Source organism: Leptonotus elevatus, chromosome 1, assembly GCF_054856555.1.
Source record: "Leptonotus elevatus isolate MCC_2025b chromosome 1, RoL_Lele_1.0, whole genome shotgun sequence".
In the NCBI taxonomy this organism is placed as follows: domain Eukaryota; kingdom Metazoa; phylum Chordata; class Actinopteri; order Syngnathiformes; family Syngnathidae; genus Leptonotus; species Leptonotus elevatus.
The window spans coordinates 21,091,832-21,119,633 of NC_141239.1; the positions used below are offsets into that span (position 1 = coordinate 21,091,832).

Below are 27,802 nucleotides of genomic sequence, written 5' to 3' on the forward strand. Positions count from 1 at the left end.
ATTGGGCCATTAATCGCAGTATGCAAAACGGTGTCAGGTCTGATTGGCTGTTAGCTAACAAATGCAAATCATTGCGCGAGGTAAACGTACACTAGATTTAATAGGGGCGTGCCAAAAAATCGATTGTAATCGCGATTCTCATTTAGTACGATTCAGAATCTCATTCACTGCTATTGACGGCCATAGACGTCAAAAATTCATTTGAACTATTTCTATGAGTTTAACATTTTTTCCCACTTTTGTTAAGAGTATGAAAACATATAATGTTTTTATTGCATTAGAACAGATATAAAATTTGTGATTAATCGTGAGTTAACTAGTGAAGTCATATGATTATTTACGATTAAAAATTGTAATCGCCTGGTGCCTCTAATTTTTAATAATCTTAAAAACAATTTTTTTTGTTTTTTTTGTTTAAAAGAAAAGATAAAAAATTAGGGGCATTAGGCGATTAAAATTTGACTTCACTAGTTAACTCACGATTAATCACAAAATTTATATCTGTTCTTAATGTACAAAAAAAATTCTAGGTTTTCATACTCTTGTTAACAAAAATGGAAAAAAAATGTAAACTAATAGAAATAGTTTAAATGATTTATTTTAAAGTCTATAGCTGTCAATGGCAGTGAATGAGTTAAATGTCCCAAAATCAATTTTATTTAAATTATTTTATAGTCTTCCCTTTGTTTGTGTGAGCCTTTATTGGGAGAGCTGTTGTAGAGAGAGTTGTACCCGATTTGGCCACTTAGGGGCAGTATGGTTCCACGCGGTCTGATACACTGTTAAGTTTTAGCCACATTAGAGAGTAAAAGGGAATAGTCACGATCAAGTTATTCCAATAAAAGTTTTTTTGTTTTTTTTCAGCGTGGTGCCATTCTTTTGAGCGATTAAAGTGCCGCGAGTAGCGCGCTGATTAGCATTAGCGAGTCAGACTGGAGTAGATCATTACGATTCCTTGCACATCTACAAATTGAAGCAAAAATCATTGTTCATCAAATCATTTTGAACCAAAAATCGTTCCTAATCGAAAATCGATTCGGAATCGAATCGTGCACCCAAAAATCGGAATCGAATCGTGAGACATTCAAAGATTCCCACCCTTAATATTTCAGCTCAGCAAAACAGTTCTGCTGCTGATGTCACAGAACGTGACATGTCACGTGTTTTCCTGTGATGTCACAGAGGCCCCGTCTCATCCTTTGCTTATATGAGTTTATGTGAGGCGCGTGCGTGTGGCGAGTGCAGACTTATCAATGAACGTAACGGCCTCACAAAACCTCTGATATTCACGACTGTTGTTTACGTCAAGCTCAGCGCCACACTGAAAGGGCAAGTATTCCGACTATTAACCATTTTACACCATTTTTTTTTCACTCTGGGCTGGACATGTGACTCCATGAACAAGTACTCTGAATGTTCTGAACTCTTGCTTACGTACCCCGTGAGTAGAAAAAAGGATTTGTGCAACGCGCGGCATATTTTTTCACCTCATTTCACACAATGTACAGTCAATGAATGAACCCTAATCTGCAACCTATTTTGGTTCTGCATCGTGAAGCAATTATGACCTTAAAAAAACTCACTGCAAGCATTTAAAGTCGCCAAATGAGAGAAAGTAAACAAATGATTCACCTTAATAGGACAACCTATGAGTGGAGGTCGTCGGTCCCTTAGCCGCACGCCGCGCACAAAGCACATTACGTGTGACAAATGGTGACATTATGCCTTCATACAATAAACGCTGATGATGACCCTAATGGGCTCGAAAATCAACTTTGAGCTGACGCTTCTCCACGTACGATAAAAGAGATGGACTGTCGCCGGTTTGTTTTTTGGCACCCATCCTCCGCTAGTTTCAGAAAAACTCACAGATTCGGCGTTTGTGTTTATAAAAGTATGACTTTGCCGCCATCTTGTGGAATCTACATGTTGCTGTTGTATCATTTGCATTTGAGATGTCCTTTTTTTGTTGGCATGAGAGAGAAGCCACCATGTGGACATTCAGCTACTAACGCCCATAATCATAATCTCAGCTCATCTTTGAAGGGACAGTGTGTGGAGACTTTTGCCATCTCGTGGTAAACTAATAGAATGCACATTGTGAATTTTGAAGCACACGCACTACGGTGTCTCAGAGAGACCTACCACCAATTACTACGTTCGCTAAATTCTTCTCCTTCGGCTAACTGTAGCAGAACGATGGCGGCAGAACATGTCAGGCTCCTCTAAGGCACAAGCGCGAATTATGTAATAATTAACAATTACTAGACCTACAATTATATATTTTTTTATTACATTGATGTTATAATTTTCACAAAAAAAAGTCGTGTTTTATAACCTACAGCGTTGAAAATAATTTTCTTTACGATACATTTTCTTTGCGTTCATGTGCTCCAAAAAGTCTTAACTCATTCACTGCCATTGACGGCTATAGACGTCAAAAATTCATTTGAACTATTTCTATTTGTTTAAAAGAAATTCCCACTTTTGTTAACAAGAGTATGAAAACCTAGGAACAAATATTTTATTGTTCATTTACAACAGATATAACATTTGTGATTAATCGTGAGTTAACTATTGAAGTCATGCAGTTAATTACCATAAAAAAATTAAATCGCCTGACACGATTTAAAAAAAGAAAGGATTATTAAAAATTAGGGACGTCAGGCGATTACAATTTTTAATCGCATGACTTCACCAGTTAACTCACTATTAATCACAAATTTTATATCTGTTCTAAATGTACAATAAAAACAATTCTAGGTTTTCATGCTCTTGTTAACAAAAGTGGAAAAAATAAACTAATAGAAATAGTTTAAAGACGTCTATAGCCGTCAATGGCAGTGAATGAGTTAATATTGCATTTTATAGATTATGAGTTAAGCAGCAAAATCCTAACCTTGCCTGCAAACTTAATTCTCGCGGTATTTGTGAGTTAACAAACCCCCGAGAATCCATCTTGTACCGCTAAATTTCTCCAAGCTCAAATAACTGGTGGTTCGGACCAATCACAAAGCAAGGCTGTGGGAAACAAACAAACCTAACATGGTGATTAGGGGTGGGAATCTTTGAATGTTTCACGATCCGATTCGATTCCCGGTTTTGGGTCTGCGATTCGATTCAGAATCGATTTTCGATTAAGAACGATTTTTGATTCAAAATGACTTAATTGACAATGATTTTTGCTTCAATCTATAGATGTGCAAGGAATTGTAATGATCAACTCCAGTCTGACTCGCTAATGCTAATTAGCACGCTACCCCCAAAAAATAATATATATTTTTAATGAATTTATGGCAGTGAATTTGTTAATATTGTCAATCCGTGTCTTGTCAGGTTAGAAAAAATTTACTGTTTTTATCCATCTCAGGGGGCGGCCATTTTGCCACTTGCTGTCGACTGAAAATAACATCACAGTTGCTCAGGGCTCGCTTAGGTAATGACCAATAATGACTCAGTTTCATGTCAAGTTTATTTATTTAGCCCTTAATCACAAAAGAGTCTCAAAGGGCTCTCCACACCCTTTAGCTGACAAATATTAACAACATCCTCTAATCTTAACCCCACAGGAGGGTAAGGAAAAACAACAATGAAAAAAAAATAATCAAGGGAAAAAGTGAGAAGGGCCACAAATGTGATAATTTCTCTTCCAGGATGACCAGGCTGCAATTGATGCCGAGTGGGCAACAATTCATACAATATATGGTTAGAATGTTAACTAGAATAGTGCGAAAGTCCAGAAAAGTCTTCAGAAAACAGGTGAGCCGTGATTGGTTGTTACCTGAGCAACTGTGATGTCATCTTCAGGTGACAGCAAGTGGCAAAATGGCCGCCCTCTGAGATGGATGAAAACGCGTGTATTTTGCTGCTTAACTCATATTCCGCAAACACAATATTGCACAGAATACCGTGTTTGGACTCCATAGAACATATTAGTTCTTTGCCACCACCTTGTGTTTTCTATCAGCAATTATAAACCATCTTTAGGGGAGTTGTCAATCGTTTGTGTATTTTCGACAGGCGCAGTCTTTTTATGTATACAGTAAAGTATCATAATAAAGTATTGTAATTCATGATTAGCATTAATTTATTAGCATGGCTGGCTAGTTCATTGACTTTGTCCTATTATTAGCTTATCAGTCACATCAAATGTATTCATATTAACCTGGACGCTTGTCAGACTAGATAGACAGATCATTTGTGTGAGGAAAGCTCAAAATGACAGTAGCTGAAGGCAACACTTGATATTAGATAGACAGCTAGACAGCTAGACAGACAGACAGACAGACAAAGGAGAATTTTTATTCCAGACTGTCCCTGAAGGCAACATCAGTGTTTCCCAACTCATTGAGCCTCGGCATATTTTTCAAATAATATTACTGCACACTACCAAACAAATGTCATAAAATACAGGTCTAATGAAATGATGATGATCTTGTTGCAATTTACACACATTGACTTATTCAGTGTGCATGTGTTGTTCTATTAGCAGGGGGTCACTAATGTGCAGTAGCCCCCAAAGGACCACATGAGAATCCAGGGGCCTCTTCTAAAAATAGCTCACCAGTTACGGGACATTGTGACTTTCCAGGAACTTTGTTGAATGATCATTTGAAAATAAACACTGGCATAGAGTTATATAAATAACATGTAATTAGTTATTTCATAAATGCATATCTAACTGGCAACACAGGATTATTATGTACCTTCAGCATTAAATGTTTCCAATTGTCACTATACGTAGCGGTCATATAATAAAAAATTGACCATGGATGGATGGAAGATAGATAGATAGATAGATAGATAGATAGATAGATAGATAGATAGATAGATAGATAGATAGATAGATAGATAGATAGATAGATAGATAGATAGATAGATAGATAGATAGATAGATAGATAGATAGATAGATAGATAGATAGATAGATAGATAGATAGATAGATAGATAGATAGATAGATAGATAGATAGATAGACGGTAGGATGTAAATATCAACAGTGCTTGCCTCTCTGTGGACTCGTCCGCACACCACGTGACGTGCTGTGTTTACATCCTCTCCTCTCAGCTGTTCTTTCCACCACTCCGACAGAACCACTCGCTCCTTTCCACTTTCTCCTTCAGAGCCCCGCTTTCAACACACACAATAACAACTCTTCACGCCAAATCTTTCAATGTTTCCTCGGGCCCCCGTGAACCGCCGCATTGCACCCGGAGACGAGCAGTGACTAAATGCGACACGGCATTGTTGTGAGTATTGTTTGGTTTGTTTACACTCTAACAGGTTTTCCGCGTTGAAGTGCAAAGTTTGGTTAGTTTCGCTCGGTGTTTTGTGGTTGCTACGCGTGTTATTTATGGATGTAAAGTCGAAGTAAAAAGAGGGGGAGGGGGACATCCTCTAAAGCTGCTTTGTGTTTTTGGTGATGGCGCACTCAGGCCCTCCGAGCTAACGTTAGCCTGCTTGCTACTCCATAATTATCTTTCCATTTAACTCCAGGTTAGCCGTCACACTAGCCATCTTTAAACGCAACTACTGCGCTTTCCTGTTTTATCGCTGGCTCAAGAAAAAAATTAACCAAGTTATACCACGGAGTTTATTGTTATTGCTAATAATACTTGTTAAATGCTTAGTGGTTGACACTAAAAGCTCCCTTTTTTACGAACCGATTGACCTAGTCAGTCGCCGCTTAAAAAAAAGATTTGGGTTAATCGCATTGCAGGGAACTGGCAGTTATTGCTGCGTTTGTGCTCAAACGGAACAAAAGCCGTATGCAAGACACACGGCGCTTTTTTGTGTCGCTTTATGTAAGCAGTGCCTGGCTCGCCATTCGCTTTGCTCAGATGTGCTGAAAGAACCACAACAGTCGTGATTAATAAGCGCTCTGTGGTCGACATGGTGCGATGAACGCTGTTGTTGTTTTGGCTTCGTCGTCACACGCAGTGTGGAACAAAGCGTCGCGCCATTCGATTGGCCGAGAGGCGCTTGTCTCCTTGGCAACTGCGCCATGTGATTAACCGACACGCTGATTGGCTAATGAAGATGTCACTTAAATGGAACCCGGAACAACAACTTTTAGCTTTAAAAGTTTAAAACTTTAAAAGAAAACACTTTACGAGCACCATTTTGAACATCTTCATAGCTTATACACCACATTTAGTTTAAAAAAAGGAAATATATATTTTTAAATGTATTTTTATATATTGTGTGTATATATATATATATATATAATGTTGCTATGGCATTGGCATATGACGAGCCGTCACGTTGATTTACTGGTATTAATGTGAAGGTAAGTGGTACAAGAACATCATTTAGAACAGTTTCATCACATTATTTAGTCTTTAAAACATATAAACTATGACAACCGTGTCATGAGGGAAACCACATAATCTTAAATTTTACTTGACAAAATCAAGCAAACTGATACAGTAATCACTTGTTTTTTGCAGGGGGGTATGCTCTAGACCAGGGGTGCTCAAGTTCGGTCCTCGAGGACCCCTATCCAGCCTGTTTTCCATGTTTCTCTCCTGCAGCACAGCTGAATGTAATGATCATCTAATCGGCAAGCATCCTGATCATGAATCAGGTGCGTTAGTGGAGAGAAACGTGGAAAACAGGCTGGATAGGGGCTCTCGAGGACCGAACTTGAGCACCCCTGCTCTAGACCATGGGTGGGCATCGAGGCCGGAGTCCTGCAGGTTTTGCATGTTGCCATCAGCAAGCGCTGCATAAGCCTGATAACGATCCTGTTGATTGGAATCAGCTTGTGTTGGAAGTGAGAATCCTCCAAAACCTGCAGGACTCCGGCCCTCGAGGACCGAGATTGCCCACCTCTGCTCTAGACCACCCCCACAATAGATGAGATTTGAAAAGTAGCAACAAAATGTTTTCTTTGACTATTTATATACATTTTACAGCTTCATGCATATTATACCAAAATATATGCATGTGAGGTGCCTGTATTATTATTCTCCTCTTAAGGTTGCCACCCAAACATTCTACAGTACTGTAGTATCTGTGCTTCTCTGTTACTGAATGCGTGTGCCTTTTAGAGACGGAACCTGGCATGTTGAGGGACGTTTAAGTCAGCAAATGAGAGTGTGCTGTAGATTTGGCTGGCTGGCAACTGGCTAAACCTTTGTGTTGAGTGACTCGGCATCAGTTGTGGCAAGCTGCAGGTCATGTGTGATTATGTGCTCTATTTTTATTTTGCAACCTTTGTTCAGTAAAGCAACTGAAAGTGCTGGGCTGTGTTTATCCTTGGATACAAATGGGGGCGGGGGATTACAGTTCATTATAATCAGCGCTGGTACGCTGTATTCAATTGAGCAAATGTTCTTTTATCGTAGATGTTTAGTTATGTAACTTTCGACAGTTGTACTTTTCAATAGCCACATGCACTTTAGCTTCTTATATTAACTCATTCACTGCCATTGACGGCTATAAACGTCACAAATTCATTTTAACTATTTCTATTTAACATTGTTTCCCACTTTTGTTAAAGAGCATGAAAACCTCAAATTTTTTATTGTACATTTAGAACAGATATGAAATTTGTGATCAATGGCGAGTTAACTAGTGAAGTCATGCGATTAATTACGAGTTAAAACTTTAATCGCCCGACGCCCCGAATTTTTTAAATGTTCTTTCTTTTTTTCAATTCATTCACTGCCATTGACGGCTATAAACGTCACAAATTCATTTAAACTATTTCTATTTAACATTGTTTCCCACTTTTGTTAACAAGTATGAAAACCTCGAATTTTTTATTGTACATTTAGAACAGATATGAAATTTGTGATTAATCGTGAGTTAACTAGTGAAGTCATGCGATTAATTACGATTAAAAACTTTAATCGCCTGACGCCCCGAATTTTTGAAATGTTCTTTCTTTTTTTCAGTTCATTCACTGCCATTGACGGCTATAAACGTCAAAAAATCATTTTAACTATTTCTATGAGTTTAGCATTTTTCTTCCCACTTTTGTTAACAAGAGTATGAAAACCTAGATTTTTTTTATTGTACATTTAGAACAGATATGAAATTTGTGATCAATGGTGAGTTAACTAGTGAAGTCATGCGATTAATTACAATTTAAAAAAATGTATTCGCCTCTTGCCCCAAATTTTTAATAATCTTTATTTTTATTTTTATGAATTTATGGCAGTGAATGAGTTAAGTGTGAAATGATCCCATATATTGGACATTCTGTATTGTTCGCACTCTTTCTTCATGGCTTGCGCTTACTGCTCTGCATTAATAGTCAGTGTGGAAAAATATATAGTGAATAAGCCGCGCTAAGTATGGTAAAAACAGTTTGTAATGCAGTGCATTGCTTATTGTTAAAAAAAAAAAAAAAAGAAGCAGCATAACAAATAAATGGCTTAAATTGTCATGTCAAATCATGAACCAGGAACACCTAATAACCATAGAAACCTAAATTTAAGATTGACAAATTAAAAAGAAACGTCATCGTCAAAATCCATTGCATATAATCTAAACTGAATTGTATTTATGAAGCTGTGCACCACCAGTTGTAATGGAAATAATACATTTCCACACTGGAGCACACTCGTGCTTAATTAGCTACATTAAGGAGATGTGAGAAGGGCTCAAATGATAATTAAAAATAAACAAACAGGTCTGTACTGCTCTGAGGTTAATTCGCACGTAATGCGATCTCAAAAGGTGTGTTCACAGGGACGTGCGCAAATAACAGCAAACCTGTTGCCATGTTCAATTGCTACATAAATGACAATTTGCTTCATCTCATGTGCTATTCCCATTTTTAGTGTTTCAGCTCTACATAAAGCGATGAAGTATACAGTATATTTTCTTTTGAGCCTTTGAGGTGTTTGTTTTTTTTGAGGTGGTATTTACAGGATAAATTCCCAATTTGATACTTAGGTTGTTTCCTGCCGTATAAAGTTTAGCATCTTGTTGGAAGCAGAACAATGGGGCGACAAATAGTCTTCTGTGCTGCGTCGCACTGCTGCGATGTCATAAATCATGTCGCTGTACGTACATTTCCTGTTCTGTGGTCATCGCCACACTTTTCTTTTTTACCACCTCTGGTTGTCACACACACACACAAAAAACAGAAGTCATGTGAGTTTGTAGTAGTACAGCATTTGAGATTTTGGAAGATCAGAGCTGTGGTGTTAAGTTGACGTGAAGAGCTCGTGTTTCCTGAGGATCCGTTTGGTCACGCGGCATATGACTCGCTGTGCGGCTCTGCGCTGTCAGACATGACCCCGGGTTCACATCCAACTCTTTTTTTTCCGCACAGGGGCCGAGAGAGGACATTTTTATCACTGGATGTGTCAAGCCATGGTGTTCTTAGGTTGTATTTATGCTGTAAGGTTTAAGACCCTGGATTGGCTGGCAACCAATTCATGGCGTGCCCCGCCTACTGCCCGAAGCCAGCTGGGATAGGCTCCAGCACCCCCGCGACCCTTGTAAGGAATAAGCGGTTAAGAAAATGGATGGATGGTTTAAGTGACATCTTTCTTTTTACACTGTCATGACACATACAGTACAGTGTCCTCCAAAAGTATTAAAATGGCAAAACAATCTCCCGACCTTAACTCAATAGAGCATGCATTTTACCTCCTGAAGGGAGAAACAAACAAGAACTGAAAGAGGCCGCAATAAAGGCCTGGAAAAGTATTTCAAATGGGTCGCTGGCTTGATGCAGTTTGCAAGTAACCAAATATTAAATGTTATTCACTTTATTTATAAGTTTTGTTCCAATATTTTTGCTCACTTGAAAAGTGGGTGACTTCAAACAAAAGGTTCACTGTGTTAACGTACTGTTTCTCAACCCTGGTCCTTGGGCCTCACTAGACATGGAAAACAGGCTGGATAGTGGGGCCCAAGGACCAGGGTTGAGAAATACTGGTTTAACACATCTAGATGTAAATACTAGAGATAGACCGATATGTTGTTTTTTTTCAGGGCTAATACCGATGCCGATTATTAGTAGTCAAAGAGACCAATAAGCAATATTTGAAGTTGATATTCATTTTCAGTAAGAAAAAAAGGGGGGGGGGGTTAGCGTCAAAATGTTTTAAATACCAACATCAATCTTGCCTGTCGTAATGTCTTAAAGGATGTTTATTGAATAATTAAAAAAAAAAAAAAGTTTTGACAATCGACATCCTTTTAAATTTCTAACAAAACTTTCAAGGAGCTCCCAAGGTTATCAATATGTCTTAAAAAGTTAATTGCAAACTTAAGCAAGTAAATACCATAGCTCTCTATAGTTTTCTACAGTCCCCAAAATTTTAAAATACCTGAAATCTTAAACTTTCACATTTCTTTGTTTTAATGTCAAAAAAACAACAAATGGTTCTGAAGGTTCCCATTGGTCAGTAGCATCTCATAGTTAAGTTATCTCAACATTTAAATAAATATCTCCCTGAGATTTAAATGGTTTTCGATTTACCTTATATCAGCCGTCAGATTAAAAAAAAAGGCCGATACCAATGTTTGTCAAAATGCCCAATATTAGCGCTCCATCCCTAGTAAATACGAATAAACAAAAGCCAGAACGGTTTCATTATACAACAAAAACAAAGGAGCCGTTCCAATACTTTTGGACGAGGCTGTGTGATACGTGTCATGATGGCGTCTCAAGAGAAAGAAACGTGGCTAAAAACAAACGCATATCTTCCCAAAAAACACAAACATTAAATGAACACCTGCTGGAAATCTGAACTAGAGTTAAAGCTTAAATTAAATATAAATAAATATATTACAAAAAACAAAATAAAATAAATTATGACGACAGCCAGTAGAGTTATGTCGGGCATTTAAAATCAATAGAGAATGTGTGATATTAGATATCCTAAAATTGGTTATGCATTATTTGCAGGGATTAAGGACCAAGAAGTGCTGCAATTTTTTTTTTATTAATGTAAAACAGCCCCCCCCCCCCCCCTCTCCTCACCGCAACCCCAAAAGGGGCTTATAATTGCCCTTAGATGCCACAAGATGGCGCCAAAGCACTAATCCTTTATCAGTCATGACTTTTGGCCAAACAGTCTTACATTTGTGCAGTTCATTAGCAAAAGCACATATCTATCCCAAAACTGCTCACACGTGCTTCACACCAAGTTCTTTTCCCAAACAAAGAGTCGGTACTGTCACAACTGCAAAGATCCTTCTCAATTGCTTTGGCTCATCTGCATTCACTTAGTTATTTTTTTGCCAAAAAGAAATTGGATGCTTTTGCACAACTCTTTGTATCATCTGCAAAAACTCATATCTCTCCCAAAACAGCTTACCTATGTGTCAAAATCAAATTTCTATGTCATACAAGTAGTCAGTGCCCCCAAAATGCATCGTCCCTTTGGCATTCTGTGAGCACCGCAGGTCAAAATCATTAGATGTTTTGTCACAACAGCTAACAAAATACAATTATGTATAAAACTGAGGGGGGGGGAAATGATTTTACAAGAGCAGTTTTCAACGTTTGCGGTTTGACATACTCACAGTCAAGGAAATTGCAACAGTTTTTATTCACATTCGAGTGCAACAAAATAAAGTGTAAACCGAAATCTTTATATTCATGAAAAACTAATAACTAAAATTATACCTAGCGCACAGCGTAAATGAAGAACCAACTACTGTAACAATTTGACTACACAGTAAATTCTGTCGAGTAAATTTGACTCTATCTAGAGTGGGACCAAATAGACTCCGTTTTAGAGTAATATTTACACTTGGAAGAGTGATCAAATAAAATAAATAAGTAAAAGTCACTCAAGGGTTGAGGAACGAACTCACGACCTTCAGCTTGGGAGACGCCCTGAGCAACAGCGTTCCTGCTGTGTGTTACTCTAGTAAGTATATTGTTCGTGTCAGCTGGAATCTTTTAAAACTCCCAAGACCAAAAACATCTTGGCGCTAAGCAAACAGTAGAAGTGGCGTAGCTCAGGTGGTAACTGCGGCCGTCCCCCAACCTGAAGGTTCCTCCACCCTTCAGTGACTTTTATTTATTTATTTTACTCTCTTCCAAGTGTAAATATTACTCTAAAACTGAGTCTACTTTCTAATTTACTCTACAGAATTTACTGTGTAGTCACTATCGTCACCTTCCCCCTCTTGGCCATCCATACGCTGCCTTCTGTTTGGCCAAAGGTCTTCATCCACGTCGCAGCTGATATTTTCACTTGCAATGCTGTGAGTGGAAAAAAACGGTGTGAATGTCTCAACGACTATTGGCAATATATTGCGATATTACAGCGCGCAATTCTCGAATCGATTCAATATGCGACCGAATCGATTTTTAAACATCAATTTTTTTTAATGGGAATATTCAACAAAACGTCTTACTTAGGGTTAGGATTCACACATTAAGCATGGAAGAATGTTATATTAATGGAACATTAAGCCTTAATATTTTATTTCAGTGCTGTTCAAACATGAAATAGACTGCAACCTGAATTTTCAGATCAATAAATACATTTTCATACAAATCTTAAAGTGTGCAAGTACAAGTTTACTGATGAGTATTTTCTAAATTTGAGTTTTGAAAAAAATGCAATAATAAATGTTGGGATTCGTATCGGGATTAATCGGTATCGATTCGAATCGTGAAACTAATTGAATCGCCAAGTATTAGGCAATTCACACCCCTGGTCTCAACCATCCTCTACACGGATCCCCTGTGATATGCTGGACTAATTTTGACAATTGAACCGAGGATTTTGCATATTATGACTTACACACTGAAATCCTGTTGACATGTTTTGGAGAGGACCGCCATTAGACTGAAAAGCAACGAATCCAGTTCGATCTATCCATTTGGAAAATGTGCTAAATGTGGGCACATTGTGCTAACTGTAGGCTAAATGCCATTGGATAATTCCCCCATAAATTGAGCGAACGAATAGCTACATTTGTAAGTACAGAATCAGGAATGGGCGTGGGCGCACTGTACATGAAAATAAGCAATCGGGTTCAGGCACTCGGACCAACAGTGTAAATCCAGCCTTCGAGTAGCAGGTGGATTTTCTCCTGTAAGAATGTACCGCAGTGGCCAAAGGCGCTTTATTTGTACAAGATTGTGGCTGACCTACTTTTTCTTCTTTGCACTAAAAAGTGACTGCAAATGACCAAGCGGCGGGGGCAGGCAGAAGGAGGGGAAACTTAAAAATACGCAGCTGCTGATGGTGAGCAAAATGGATGCTGATGACCTCAGCGCAGGCCTCCCCTCCCGCTATCGAGTCGCCCCTCAATGTAAATTTATGGGCTGAGTCAGACGGAGAGATGCTGAGAAGGCACAGTGGAAATTCGAGAGTCGTCTTCCCCTGTATCAAAGCGCTGTAACTGCATCACACGAGCACTCCGAGGTTTACGCCAGGCGCTTTAGTAGGATTGTAAAGAAACCAGAATTAATGTGATTGTGTTTTTATTGTTGGGGGGGGGGGGGGGGGATATGCAGTATCCTCCATTAATTGCTGAAAAATGCATCTATTTTTGTGTTTTTGTGCTCAAGCCAAAGCATCAACAGCTTGATTTGGTGCAATCTGGTGGCATTTTAGTGTCAAGGAAATTTAGTTGCTCCGTTTTTATGTGTGCTTTGTTCATATGTACTCGGCTGGCCTGCAAATAGCAAAAATTCACGTATAATTGACACCCGTTGAAATGCATTGGGATTTTTTTTTGTAACCCTCCAAATCCTTCAAAAAATACTGATAAACCTCCAGTATACATTTTCCACAAAAAAACTGGTGGGCCAACCCCAACCAAAAAACAAACGAAAAAACAGTGACAATTTTAAATGAAACAAGGCCTCTAAATGATAAATACATTCTCAAAAATAATGATTCATTATTTGATAACCCATTACTTGTCGATTAATAATGCTCAATTTTCTAGTCAATTACTCGCGGATTAAATTATTATTTTTTAACTAGGGTTGGGTATCGATTCAAATTTTCTCAATCCATTCAATTTCGATTCACAAGAGTTCAGTTTGACTTAATTTTGATTTTTCCCGATTCGAATCGATTCACTTCAATTCGATATTAAGTAATTATGGCATATCAATTCTTAAATGTCAAAGACATGATAACAACTCCACAAATATTAAATTCCAAAGTAAATTTTACGGAAACAGTAACTGGTCAAATGATTTAGTTTATTAATGAAAGTAACACGTGTTATAATCACTTAAGTGTTAGACAAGAAAAATGGATTATTAGATTTTTATTTAACCCAGCCCTATTTTTTACTACCTGTCCGTGCCTAAGCAACGAGGTGAGAATCACTGTACCCAGAAAACTGGGTAACATTAAATTGCAAAGCTTCTTTTTTTTTTGCCAGAGTCATCAAATGTGGGCATATCATCATGTCAAAAATGTGAAAATCATTTAAAAAATTTCCATGAAGCGAAAGTGCGAGGGCCCTTTCATTGCTGCTTGCTTTTTTAATATATATATATATATATATATATATATATATATATATATATAAATATTTATTTATTTATTTATTTATTTTAACCTGTGCTTATACTATTTTCCACAGGTCACCTGCTGCCCGGAGATGACTTTTGCGTGAGGAATCACATCAGCTGGATCTTTTTTTCGGGCCCAAAACACTTTTTTGTCGGCATGGGGGGAGCCGTGAGCGCCGGGGAGGACAACGACGACCTCATCGACAACCTGAAGGAGGCGCAGTATATTCGCACGGACAGAGTGGAGCAGGCTTTTCGCGCCATCGACCGCGGCGACTACTACCTGGACGGCTACCGAGACAGCGCATACAAAGATTTGGCGTGGAAACACGGCAACATCCACTTGTCGGCTCCGTGCATTTACTCCGAGGTGATGGAGGCGCTCAAGCTGCAGCCGGGACTTTCTTTCCTCAACCTGGGCAGCGGGACGGGTTACCTGAGCACCATGGTGGGACTCATCATTGGTAAGCTTGCCATCCATCCATCCAGCCATCTAGCCATCTATCTATCTATCTATCTATCGTCAGCTAGCAAGCTAATATTGTTTGCTTGTGAGCAATCATCATCTTTATCTATCGTTAGCTAGCAATATATATTTTTTCTGTCTGTTTGTCTGTCTGTGTGTCTGTCTCTCTGTCCGTCCGGCCGGCTGTCTAACTATCGTCAGCTAGCAAGCTAATATAGTTTGCTAGCAAGCAATCATCATCTTTATCTATCGTTAGCTAGCAATATTTTTTTTTCTGTCTGTTTGTCTGTCTGTGTGTCTGTCTCTCTGTCCGTCCGGCCGGCTGTCTAACTATCGTCAGCTAGCAAGCTAATATAGTTTGCTAGCAAGCAATCATCATTTTTATCTATCGTTAGCTAGTAGCTAGCTAGCTAGATAGCCACATAGGTAGATAGCTAGGCTAGCATCTCTCTGTCTGTCTAGCTATCTAGCTTTTTTAGTTTTGTTTTTTGTTTCCATGCGGCAATTAATTGGATTTCCTTGTTTATATGCAGGTCCATTTGGTGTGAATCACGGTGTGGAGCTCCACAAGGATGTGGTCGAATATGCCAGGGACAAACTTGACAGTTTTATAAAGACCAGCGACAGCTTCGATAAGTGAGTGTTGGATTTATGCCCTGCTATCATTTTGAAGCGGGAAATCAGTTTTGATTTAAGAGATACGAGGGCATGAAATCGAATCGTTCCACTTTAAAATGTATTCAGATACGTATTGAATGATATATTTTTGAAAGAAATGCTAAATCCCTGTTCCCTAAAAGATAAGGTATGTAAAATGAAACTCATTGCATCACAGTCACACCCTTTTGAAGTGAGCCGTACCATATCACCCATGTTTTATTGGCGAGATACACACCGTATTTAGGTTTCCAAATATGATAGCAAGCCTCAAGTAAAAGAACAGTTGAGTATTTGTGTCCTAGTAGCGAAGACGAGCTGTTCTGGATGTGCTTGTTGTTGTTGTTGTTGTTTTTCAACCTCCATGGCTGACAGTGGAGGAAATTGATTGTGCACGGCCCCGGCTCAACGACTTTGCCATTTTGTCTGATCCACATTTCTGTGTCCAGCGCTTGTGTTGAACCCGCCTAAGCACACGGGAACATATGTGCACACCCGAGAGTGGATAGTAGATCTGATAGTGTAGTTTACGGCAATAGAAAAGAAAAGAGCATACTGTTGAAACGGAGGCACAATCAATCATAAAACTGTGTTCTTTGAATGAAGAGAGAGTTTGGGGATTTTTCAATACTCATTCATTAAAAAAAAAATTATTTCAATACTATGCCTAAAAATACATTCTATCACATCAGCATACATTTTTTTTTTAATATATTCGTAGGTCTAAATATTGCAAATTATATTACATAGGTCGCGCCACGCCAGACAGACATGTTTCACCGCCATCTTTCTACTCCGGCTACCCGAAGGAGAACAACTTTGCAACGTAGTGCCCATGCTTCAAAATGCATTCACTTCAAACTTAGATCATTGCATTCTATTAGTTCACCACTAGATGGCCAAACACATTCTACACACTGTACAAATTAGACCACTGTTCAGATGTAGGTTTTCACAAAAGCAATTTTTCTCTGGATTTTTTTTCTCTGGAAGTGGCAGAATGTCTGGAAACGTACATATTGTCGCTTCGATGAAAAACGTTTTTGGTATGCCTGCGTTCAGTTTCATCCCAAAAACCTAAAAATAAACAAATGGGGAAAAAATGGGAATAAGGGTTTTTCACATAGCGACGATATGTACGTTTACAGAGATTCAGCCACTTCCAAAGGGAAAAAAATCCACCTCCAAACTCCGGAAAAGGTCATCATAACATAAATCTCAAGAACAAATTGCTTGAAAGCTAACAGGAAGCTGGCCATTTTTAGTGGCATCTACTTACTTACTACTTACCTTATCCACTATTTTGCTTACAGCAGAAAATATGTTAATTTATCCTGTTTCACACTGTGTTCCTATTTGCTTTCTCTACCGGCGCCATGCTAGCCCTGTTGGGCTCGTCATAATTGGGCTTATTAGCCATTTTGTATGTTCCCATTTGATGTGATGTCCCCCCCCCCCCCTCCCCTGCAGGTTTGAGTTCTGCGAGCCCGTTTTTGTGGTGGGAGATTGCCTGGAAATCTCCACAGACAGCCACCAGTATGATCGCATTTACTGCGGGGCCGGGGTGCAGAAAGTCCATGAATATTACATGAAAGTCCTGCTCAAAGTCGGGGGGATCCTCGTGCTGCCTATCGAGGATCAGGTGAGACTGGCAGACTCGTTACGCTGCTCTTTTATTGAAAACTAGCATGGGTATTAATTTTTCATGGCTGATTGTGGAGCCGCGTAAGAGGGGCTTCTCCATGTATTTAGGATGCTGACAGACGAGGGAAGCAACTTGTCATCCTGTATGAAGTGACCGTGTGAGGGAGGCATGTATTTGTCTTAAGTAGACACACAAACACACCAATTCATTGGTGTGCAGTGTCTATTTGAGGGAGGAGTTTATTCACCTTAAACAGATGACACGCATGCTAACTTATTGCAACGTGGTGTCTAGTTGAGGGAAGCGTTTGTTTTAAGCAATTTAATTCAACCATGGCATCTATTTGAGAGAGGCATTTATAAACAGATGAAACACCTGCAAAGTAATTGAAACATAACATCATTTTGAGGGAGGCCTTCATTTGTCATGAGCAGATGACGCACCTGCCAACATATTGGGGATCAGTGTCTATTTGAGGGAGGCCTTTATTTTTCTTAAACAGATGACACACCTACAAATTAATTGTAGCATAGCATCTTTTTGAGAGAGGCCTTCATTTGTTTTAAACAGATGACGCACCTGCCAACATATTGGGGCTCATTGTCTATTTGAGAGAGGCCTTTATTTTTCTTTAACAGATGAAACACCTGCAAAGTAATTGAAACGTAAAATCATTTTGAGGGAGGCCTTCATTTGTTTTAAGCAGATGACGCACCTGCCAACATATTGGTGCTCAGTATCTATTTGAGAGAGGCCTTTATTTATCTTAAACAGATGACATACCTGCAAATTATTTGAAGCATGGTATTTTTTTGAGAGAGCCCTCTAGTTGTCTTAAGCTGATGACGCACCTGCCAACATATTGGGGCTCAGTGGCTATTTGAGGGAGGTCTTTATTTTCCTTAAACAGATGACATACCTGCTAATTAATTGGGGAATGGCGTTCATTTGCGGGAAGTCTTTATTTGCCTTAAGCAGATGGCGCACCTGCTACCATATTTTCCGGACTATAAGCAGCTACTTTTTCCTTGCGCTCTGACCCCTGCGACCAATGTGACGGTGCGGCTAATGTACTGGGTTTTTTTTAGCCGCGGTTCGCTGTGCGAACGCCCGCTCCTGAGTATCTAATTTCACAACGTACGGTATGTATCCAGGCTCATAGTCCAGCGCAGCCAATATGTAAAAAATGTTTAAATCTACACCAGGTGGATGCGACTTATAACCCATTACGCTTTATAGTCGGGAAAATACGGTAATTAATTAGGGCATTGCATCTATGTTAGGGAGGCGTTTATTTATTGAAGTGGAAAGATGCACCATTTTTTTCACTGGGCCACAGCAACCATCTGTGGTTTTATTTCTCTTAAGCGGAAGACGCAGCCACCAACTAATTCGACCGCGGTGTCTCTTTGCGAGAGGTTGTTCGTTTTAAGGGAGGCATTTATTTATCTTGAGCGGTTAGCACACCTGCTATCTAATTAGGGCACATGTTTTGAAGCAGCCTTTTCATTGTCTTAAGAAGACTTACCTGTCGGCTAATAGTCATGGCGTCTATCTCAGGGGAGGTGTGAAGTGGATTGATTAATTAATAGGGAAGGGTGTCAATTTGATGGAGTCATTTAGTTGTCTTAAAGGATCAACACTCCAACTGACTAAATTTGGAGAATGCGTCCATTTAAGGCAGTTGTTCAATTGTCGTAACGGCCTACTGATTGGTGCATGGCATCTATTTTGAAGAATGCTTTTGTCTAAATTGCAACTAATTGGGGAACAGTGTGTGTGTGTGTGTGTGTGTGTGTGTGTGTGTGTGTGTGTGTGTGTGTGTGTGTGTGTGTGTGTGTGTGTGTGTGTGTGTGTGTGTGTGTGTGTGTGTGTGTGTGTGTGTGTGTGTGTGTGTGTGTGTGTGTGTGTGTGTGTGTGTCATTGTTTGAAGAAATAAAAGCATTATCACACCTTGCTCCTTTTGGGGCCCATTATAATAAATGAAGAGGACATCTGGCATGAAGCTTTAATGGACCCATTGTCTGCAATTATGACACCGCCTCAACTCGATTTAGCATTACCATCCAAGCGTGATGAGAGCGTGCGCTTTAATTGTACCTTGATAGCATTTGCGCATTTTTGTGTGCGTACAATAACAATGCAATGGGAACTCGATGACCTCTTTCATTATGAATTGAATTTATTGAGTGCTCCATTGGAAAGAAAAAATATGATAGATAAATGATATTGGGGGAAAGGTGAATTTTTAAGTAAAAAAAAAAAAATCAATTTCATTGTACATTTTGACTTATTTAATGTTAATAACAGGGATGTAATATTACAAAGAAGTCAGATTTTAATGAGTATCGTGGTAGAAATAGTATGATAAAAATATAATATCGAAATATAATATAGCAACAATTATTATTTTTTTATATATACATATATATTTAATTTTGTATTTTTTTCCACAGCTGACCCAGATCACCAGGACGGGCCAGTGCACGTGGGACAGCAAAAACATCTTGGCCGTGTCCTTTGCGCCGCTGGCCCAACAAAACAGAGCTGACGGCGACAAGCCGGACAGTGTCCAGTTGCGTGAGTTCCTCCGAGTCTCTTCACGGGTCCATTTTGATGAAAATTGCAGATGTGTCGAATGCAGTGTACGGGGGTTACTTCACTAGCAGCTGCTGACACATTTGTGCTAAATAATGAGCAGCTTCACACTTAATTACAGTGACAGTGTCAAATTCAGGGCGGTATTTCTTTGTCTGACGTGGCTAACGCACCTGCCAACCAATTGCGGCATAGTGTGTATTTGAGGGAGGTATTTATTTTTCTGAAATGGACAATGTAACCCGCCCACTAATTGGGGCACGGAGTATATTTGAGAGAAGTGTTCATTTATCTTAAGTTAATTGGGATGAATCCTTTATTTGAGGGAGGTGTTTATTTTTCCTAAGTCGAGAATGTACCCGCCAACTATTTGTGACATGGTGTCTTTTTGAGGGAGGTGTTTATTTCTCTTATGTGACTGATGCACTTGGCGACCAACTGGGGCATAATATGTATTTGAGGAAGGCGTTTATTTTTCGGAAGCAGACAAAAGTACCCGCCCACTAATTGGGGTGCATGGATCATTTATTTGAGGGAGATGTTTATTTGCCTAAATTTCAAGTAATTGGCTCAGTGTAGATTGGAGCTGTTTATTTCTCTTCACTGAATGGACTCTGCTACTAATAGATGCGTAGTTTTTATTTGAGGTAGGTGTGTTTGTCTTAAGTGGATGCACCTGGCAACACGGGCTCTGTTTGAGGGAGGTGTTTATCAGTTTTAGGTGGACGACACACTCTGCGACGAATGGGCTCTTTGAACACTTCCTGAACTTAATACCACTCTTTTTTTTCTCTCCTGTCTTTCATGAGTGGACAAGCTGATTAGTCCAGGTGTGTCTGGCTATTGCCATCATGGTTACTGAGGTCAGGCACACCTGGATTAATGAACGACAGGAAATCAAGGAGTGGTGTTGACTTCAGGAAGTCGTGGAGCCGTGCAAAGAGCTCACTGGGACGTCAATTGGATGTCTCCGTATTGGGATGTCAATAAGGAGGTGTTTATTTTTCTGAATTGAACAAAAGCACCTGCTTAATTGTGACAGTCTATTGGAGTGAGGTGCTCATTTGTGGAAATCACAACGAGTTGGGGAACAGCATTTTTTTTTGAAGATGTTTATTTGTCTAAAGTGCAAGTAATTCGGGTGTGACATCTATTTGAGTAAGGCATTCATTTTAGTTAGAGCTGTCAAATAGTTGAGGCACGGCGTCCATTTTGAGAGAGGTATTTTTTATTTGTTTGTTTGTTTATTTATCTATCTATCTATTCGTTTCAATTGGACATATTTAGGGCATAACATTTATTTGAGGCTGGTGTCTATTTGTCTAAAAGAGTTTTATGCATAAGTTAAGTAATTATGACAATGTCTCAATTTTTATGAAGGTGTTTATTTGCCCATTTCACAATGTACTCATTGGGGCATGCACACGTTTTCCAGGGAGGCCTTTGTATTTCTTGAGTGGATGACGCTCCCCGCAATTTATTGAAGCACGCCATCTATTTGATGGAGGCGTCCATTTGCTGCGTAGTTGATTGCGGTCTCAGCTGCTTCAGTAACACGAACAGCCTTGCACAAGAATAACCTTGAGCAATGAATGCATGTAGTGCTGCTTCACCAACTCCCAACCGCCAGCATATTATGTGATACAGGGGTGGGCGAGTTGGCCTTATTTCAAGGTATCGGTACTCGCGACAGCGACCGATACTTATGATCGAGAACTGTAAATCAGAAGAATAGAAATTTTTATTTAATGAATGAAATGCAATTTTAAAGAAAAACCTAATTTGGGGATATATAGTAGGCCTACTAGTGGTATCAGTACTTGGTATCTGTATCAAGAGTCTGAAAAAAGTGGTATCGAGCATCCCGAACTGTAATCCCATGTAGCAATTTGCTGTACGGGACATTCTACTCCAAAACTTGCGTGTGCTTGCGTCCCTCTTTGCCGTCAGCCCCCGTGACGGTGCGCACCCTGCAGGACCTGTGCCGCATCTACATCCGCCGCACCCTGCGCGAGTTGACCAGCGGCGGCGAGGAGGACGACCAGGCCCGGCGCGCGGGGGCGCAGCGGGCGCCGCAGAAGCGCAAGCGGCGGCACTGCCGGCGGCGGCGCATCAACACGTACGTCTTCGTGGGCAACCAGCTGATCCCGCAGATGGTGGAGAGCGAGGAGGAGCACGCCGACGACGAGCACAAGGACGGCGAGGCCGCCGCGGAGGAGGAGGAGGAGGACAAGGAGGGGCGGGACCTTGGCGACGTGGAGATCCTCAAGCAGGCCAACGTGTTTAGAGACCAGATCTTGGCTCTGCCGCTGCCCGAGTCCCTCAAGGAATATTTACTGTACTACAGGAAGAAGTGACTGAGGTGCGCGCCGAGCATTATTTCCTCTCTTCTATCGTGATGGCGGAACTTGACGGCACGGATCACACTGGATAATAATGTTGACATTCTCCTTTGTATATCTTGCTTTCGTTTTCATTCTTTTGTATATTAAAACGCACACACAATGAAAATGACCATTTCAGATGAGATCGATTGAGCGTGCGCTGGAACCTCCAAAGTGGAATTTTAACTTATTTTCTTTCTTTTTTACCATTCGTTTTCGTAACAAACTGTTCGATGTTGAAAAGTGTCAACGTAAACACTGTTATTAAATATTTATGTATTAGTTATTATCTAAATAAGAGTTGGCGTGCGGCGGTATAGCGGTTAGCTCGTCTGCCTCACACTTGTAAAGTTTTGGGGTTGAAATCTGGGTTTGAATGTTCCCCATTTGCATGTGCTTCCTCCCACATTCCAAAAACTTGAAGGCTAGCTTGATTGAAGCGCAATTAGCTCATCTGTACGGATTCGGAGACAAAATAACTCAAACTAAAATGGAATAAAATGAAAACCAAAGTGGTTTTAAAAATGTTAACTAACTGAAACCACATTTTACATTGTGAAATTAACTATATAATAGTAAAATTGTGTTTCGTTTGCATCTTTGTCGATTCATTTTATGCATGATCTTTCAGGGATTTGAAATGTAATTATGTACAGAAGAAGAAAGTTCGCACAGTTTAGTTTACCTACACAAATACATAATAAAACTAAAGATAATAAAACCTCAACTAAAGCGTGGGATAAAAAAAAAAAGTATATATTTTTTTTATAAAATGAAAAAAAAACCTAAAACCTAATTAAAATGTATTGATTTTAAGAAACAAAGCTGTTGTGGTGTCCTTGAGCAAGGCTGTTGAGCTGACGTCTCTCCTCATGCCTACACGCGTGTGGTTTGGTTGCGTGCAACACAAAATATACAACAGTGTGACAGTTAAATTTGCCTCGGGGTTATAATGAGTGCAATCAATTTAAATCAATTTGTTGTTTGTCGATATTGGTTCTGCGATTGACTGGCAACCCGTCCGAGGCGTACGCCAATCTTACCCAAAACACGACCCTAATGAGGATAAGTGGCATAGAAAACAAACAGCTCCATAATTCCCCATTAGGAATTACGTAATTTAAATCCTACCGTTCCCAGGGTCCAAAAAAAACACCTGCAATTGTACAGTACTTGTATTTAAAGAAGCCTTTTAATTTGCTAAGTTTTAAGCATCATTAGCATTCTTACATCCATGCAAGTGTAAAGATAAATATTGTATTAAATATCGTTTAATTTGATGGATTAAATAAAACTAACAGAGTAAAATAAGTCACCCTTAGAAGACGAAATGGAGAAGGAATAGGAAAGGCGTATGCAGAGCAATACTGTCGCCTAGCGTCATTTGATAGTTTTGCTTATGTAGTAAGTAATAAGATCTGCTTCGTAACATTTTAAGAATGTAATTGGAAAAAAGGGCTTGACTGATTAATCGGCTGGCCGATTTAATCGTCCAATTTTAGCTCTATAATCAGCAACAAAATAGTATTATCACATTAACAAAGATCGCATAAAACAGAGAAACATTTTCCCCACAAAAGAAAATGAGCACCCAAAAAAATATCGTCTGATTTTTACCATTGTAGACGACACACAAAAAAAAAAATACTATAAAATACCGTAGTCAAGTGTTCCGCCTGTAATTCATATAAAAAATATATATTATAAAATTGGCCAATTAATCAGTTATCAGAATATAAATCTACCAAATATCGTAATCTGAATCAGCCTCAAAATCCCAAAGTCCCTAATTGGGAATAATGTAAATGTGAATGCAATATTCCCATGACAAAACCATGCTTAACTCATTCACTGCCGTTGACGGATATAGATGTCAAAAATTCATTACAACCATTTCTATTAGTTTCACATTTTTCCACTTTTAAGTTTTTGTTGTTGTTGAGTATAAAAACCTGAGAGGGGGGGGGGGTTAGAACAGATCTAAAATTTATGATTAATCGTGAGTTAACTCGTCAAGTTATGCCATTAATTACGAAAAAAAATAATTGCCTGATACCCCTAATTTTTAATAATCTCTTATTTTTTTAAGTAATTTTAATTATTTTGTTATTTTTTTAATAATCTTTTATTTTTTAAAGAAAAGATTATTAAAAAATAAGGGGCGTCAGGCGATGAATTTTTTAAAATCATAATCGCATGACTTGACTAGTTAACTGACAATTAATCACAAATTTTATATCTGTTCTAAATGTACAATTACAGATTTCTAGGTTTTCATACTCTTGTTAACAAAACTGGGGGGGAAATTTAAACTCATAGAAATAGTTCAAAGTTTTGACATTAAAAGCCAGTTCTCCTCAATTATTATTTGTTACCCCTGGCCCCCAGGAAGAAAAAAAAAGTGCCCTCCCAACTCTCCACCACAACTATAACTAGTATCAACATTAGTACGCTTCTGCAGAGGAGCTAATATTCCTCTAACAATGAGAGCGCCACTGCCACCTACTGCAGTGGATGTGCAATTGCACCTTATTTTACTTATTTACTTTCTAAAGCGCTTTGGGCTACCAAATGGTGGCGCTAAAGCGCTATGTAAAAAGCAGTTCATTTACCGTTTTGGCAACAAACAAAAAAAAGTTCTCTGAGGTGATAATTGTCTTTTGTGACTTTCCACTTTGGAGGTTCGACTGTATGTTAATTACAAGGAAATAATTGTTTTCATGATCATCCGTAATAGGAGACTTGATGGGGGTTGTTTCTACCTAAGAGGTGTCCAAAATGTTAGTTTTTTTTCTACCGAGACACCTTTTAACGCAACCTTTCCTAACAGGAGCGCCGACTTGACGTGATGTGGTATTGATTGGAGCGGGAGGAGCGAGACCCTTCCGTGGAGTGTCGCTGACGCGCGGAGACATTTATGATTGATTGATTCATGCCAATCAATTGAGACCAATCTGAAGTGATTTTAGCTTTTGTATTGAAAGCTGTGTAAATTTCAAAGCCTTTTTGTATGACAAAGCACCTTATTGTGGTTTGGGGTGATGTGTGTGTGTGGGGGGGGGGGGATTTTTTACTGCAGACTTGTAAAATATGTGATGAAAGTTTGATTGGTCTGCACCACTTTTTTTTTTTAAGTGCCAACGTCACATGTAAGAGACGACATTCCACTTTTTTTTGGGGGGGGGGGTCACGTGTACTCTGACTTTTACCTTTGTCTTACTTTGAATGCGTCATTTAGTGTTTAAAAAAAAAAAAGCTGAAATGAAAACTATATATAGATATACATACATGGATATAGTCTATACAGTTTGATTTGGGGTTTGTGGTAGCACCTTCTTGCTGTACTGTATAACTTGACACTGGCAACTCTTGTACACCAAAATTCCACTGCTGTTTGTTCAATAGATGAATATATACAATAGTTTTCATTGATGACAAATATTCTTAGAGGGGATAAAAAAAAAAAAATGCTGATGATTATTGTTTTTTGTGTGTGATGATGATGTAACTTTTTCCCCTCCCTGTGTTTTACTTTTAACATTCGTGAAAAAACTTTTAAAGTGAGCAATAATTTGTCATCAACTTTAAAAAGAACGTTTGATTTTAAAACTCATGACACATTATGGATTCATTTAGGATGACACTGGAACCTCCAAAAGTCCAACACGATCAATATCGTGACGCTGGTTGACTTAACCGCTGTCTGATCGATCTAAGGAAGAAAACAAGTCCTACGTTTTCTTTTAAAATATGTTCTGTGCGGCCCCAATAGTCTAAACACGGCACTTTGATTCGTATTGCATTTGTGGAAGGTGAATTAAGCAGCAAAATTGACCTGTTTTTAATCTATCTCAGTGGGCGGCCATTTTGTCACTTGATGTCGACTGAAGATGACATTAAATTGCCGAAGGGGTCACGCTGCCTTCCGTGAAATAAGATAAATACGTAACTGTAGCAAAATTGCGAGGAGACAAGTTTGCTGGAGGTCAAAATGTGTTTTGAGGATCCCAAAAAAACAAACCCCACAATTTATCGCTACATGCCATTTTGGTTGTTTGCTTTCGCCCAAACACCTTCAAGTCGGAGCTGGGAAAAGCCAATGGACTATATGCCACGGAAGAGGCGGGACTTCCGAGTTTTCACCCATCAACTTTGTTTCCGTTAATTTGATGAGTTTGGAAGGACATTGCGAAGGGTGAAGACAAAGCAAGCCTTGTCCGTATTTAATAACTTAAAAAGTTTACTGTCCGATTAGACCTTTTGTTTTTTGTGTGTGTTTTCTTTTTCTTGTGTCTTGTTTGACAGCACCGTTTATGCGCTCAGTTTGAATTGGATGTTAAAGTGTGAATTAATAAAGAAAGCGAAAAACAACGTTGTTTCCGTTTCCGGTTTGCGCGTCCCAGTACTTGCGCTTCCGCCTTTGTGCCCCTCCCTCGATTGCGCGTTCCCGTCGACGGGTGCGAGGCTATGAGCGTGTAGTTTCTGAGTGTGTAGTTTCTGTCTCAGTGAGGATTTCAGATAGCCGATGAGCGGGAGCGCGCGGTTGGGGGGCGCAGGGGTGGGGGTGCGAGTGGAAACGGCGCTGTGTAAAACCCGGAAGTCCGTGGCATCTACCCCATAGGGATTAATCTGATTTCCGACTTTACTCGAATGCAGCATTAGGTAACGACCAATCACGGCTCACCTGTTGGCTGAGTTTGGTCATGTGACATTTCCAATCTGCTGTTGCATTCGGGAACGTGGGATATGTCTCATTCGACCGTCCCATTCCGACCTCAAAGCGTCCGAGGTGTTGGAATCATCCACAGTTGTTCTGGTTAACGCCGTTAGTTCAAATCACGTTGGATTACGTGAAGTTACCTATTTTGAAGAACTAAGTTAATGTTATAATAAAGAAATTAAAATGCCACTCACAGGGTTCCATCTTAGAGTGATGTCAGATTGAAGCCGGTCGGTGAAGTCGGGGTCCTTCCACTGCCTTGCCTTTACAAAAAAGACAAAGAAAAAGCAAAACAGACTTGTGGTGTTAGATTAATGCTGATGATATTTGTTCGACTTTGGAGGTTCTAGTAGAAACAATTTACTAGAGCCAATGTGCCACAGAGGAGGCGGGACTTGCGACTTCCTGGTTTTCACACATCGGCTTTGTTTCCGTTTCCTGTTTGCGACGTGTGGGCCGCGTCCCAGTTCGTGCGCTTCCGCCTTCGTGCCCCTCGGTTGCTCGTTCCCGTCGACGGGTGCGAGCGTGTAATGTATCTGTCTTAGTTGTCCGAATCATTTCAGAGAGTTGAGATGCCCTGCGCGCTCCCGCCGATGGCCGGGTGGGCGGGAGAGCGCGGTTGGGGGGTGCAGGAGTGGGGGCGCTAGCGTTGGTACGCGGCCATCAGTGGCCGGAAACGACGCTTTTGTGTGAAACCCGGAAGTCGGAATTCCGTGGCTTCTACCCCATTTTGGGCTTTGGACGGGTTTTGGAGCCAAAATGCATCAATATCCTCGACGCGTGGTTGCTTGCAGTTCATTTAGAAAATGTGTTGTTTCTCTGTGGTTGTTTGGCACCAAAATAAAGGTCACAATCACAATCTCCTG

The 27,802-nt window shown here is 39.6% G+C and overlaps 1 protein-coding gene across 2 annotated transcripts; it reads left to right on the plus strand.

Annotated features, from left to right (window-relative positions):
• Window positions 1–1,241: 1,241 nt before the first annotated feature.
• Window positions 1,242–27,795, plus strand: pcmtd1 (protein-L-isoaspartate (D-aspartate) O-methyltransferase domain containing 1). Of its 2 annotated transcripts, none has more exons than XM_086083309.1 (6): window positions 1,242–1,329; window positions 14,538–14,930; window positions 15,466–15,568; window positions 17,060–17,231; window positions 19,691–19,814; window positions 21,783–27,795. In XM_086083309.1, the coding sequence occupies exons 2-6, from the start codon at window positions 14,624–14,626 to the stop codon at window positions 22,187–22,189; spliced, it is 1,113 nt and encodes a 370-aa protein (XP_085939435.1). In that variant the 5' UTR covers window positions 1,242–1,329; window positions 14,538–14,623; the 3' UTR covers window positions 22,190–27,795. The 2 variants fall into 2 exon arrangements, with proteins under 2 accessions (XP_085939435.1, XP_085939427.1); XM_086083301.1 differs by lacking the exon at window positions 1,242–1,329 and adding an exon at window positions 5,019–5,248.
• Window positions 27,796–27,802: the final 7 nt, after the last annotated feature.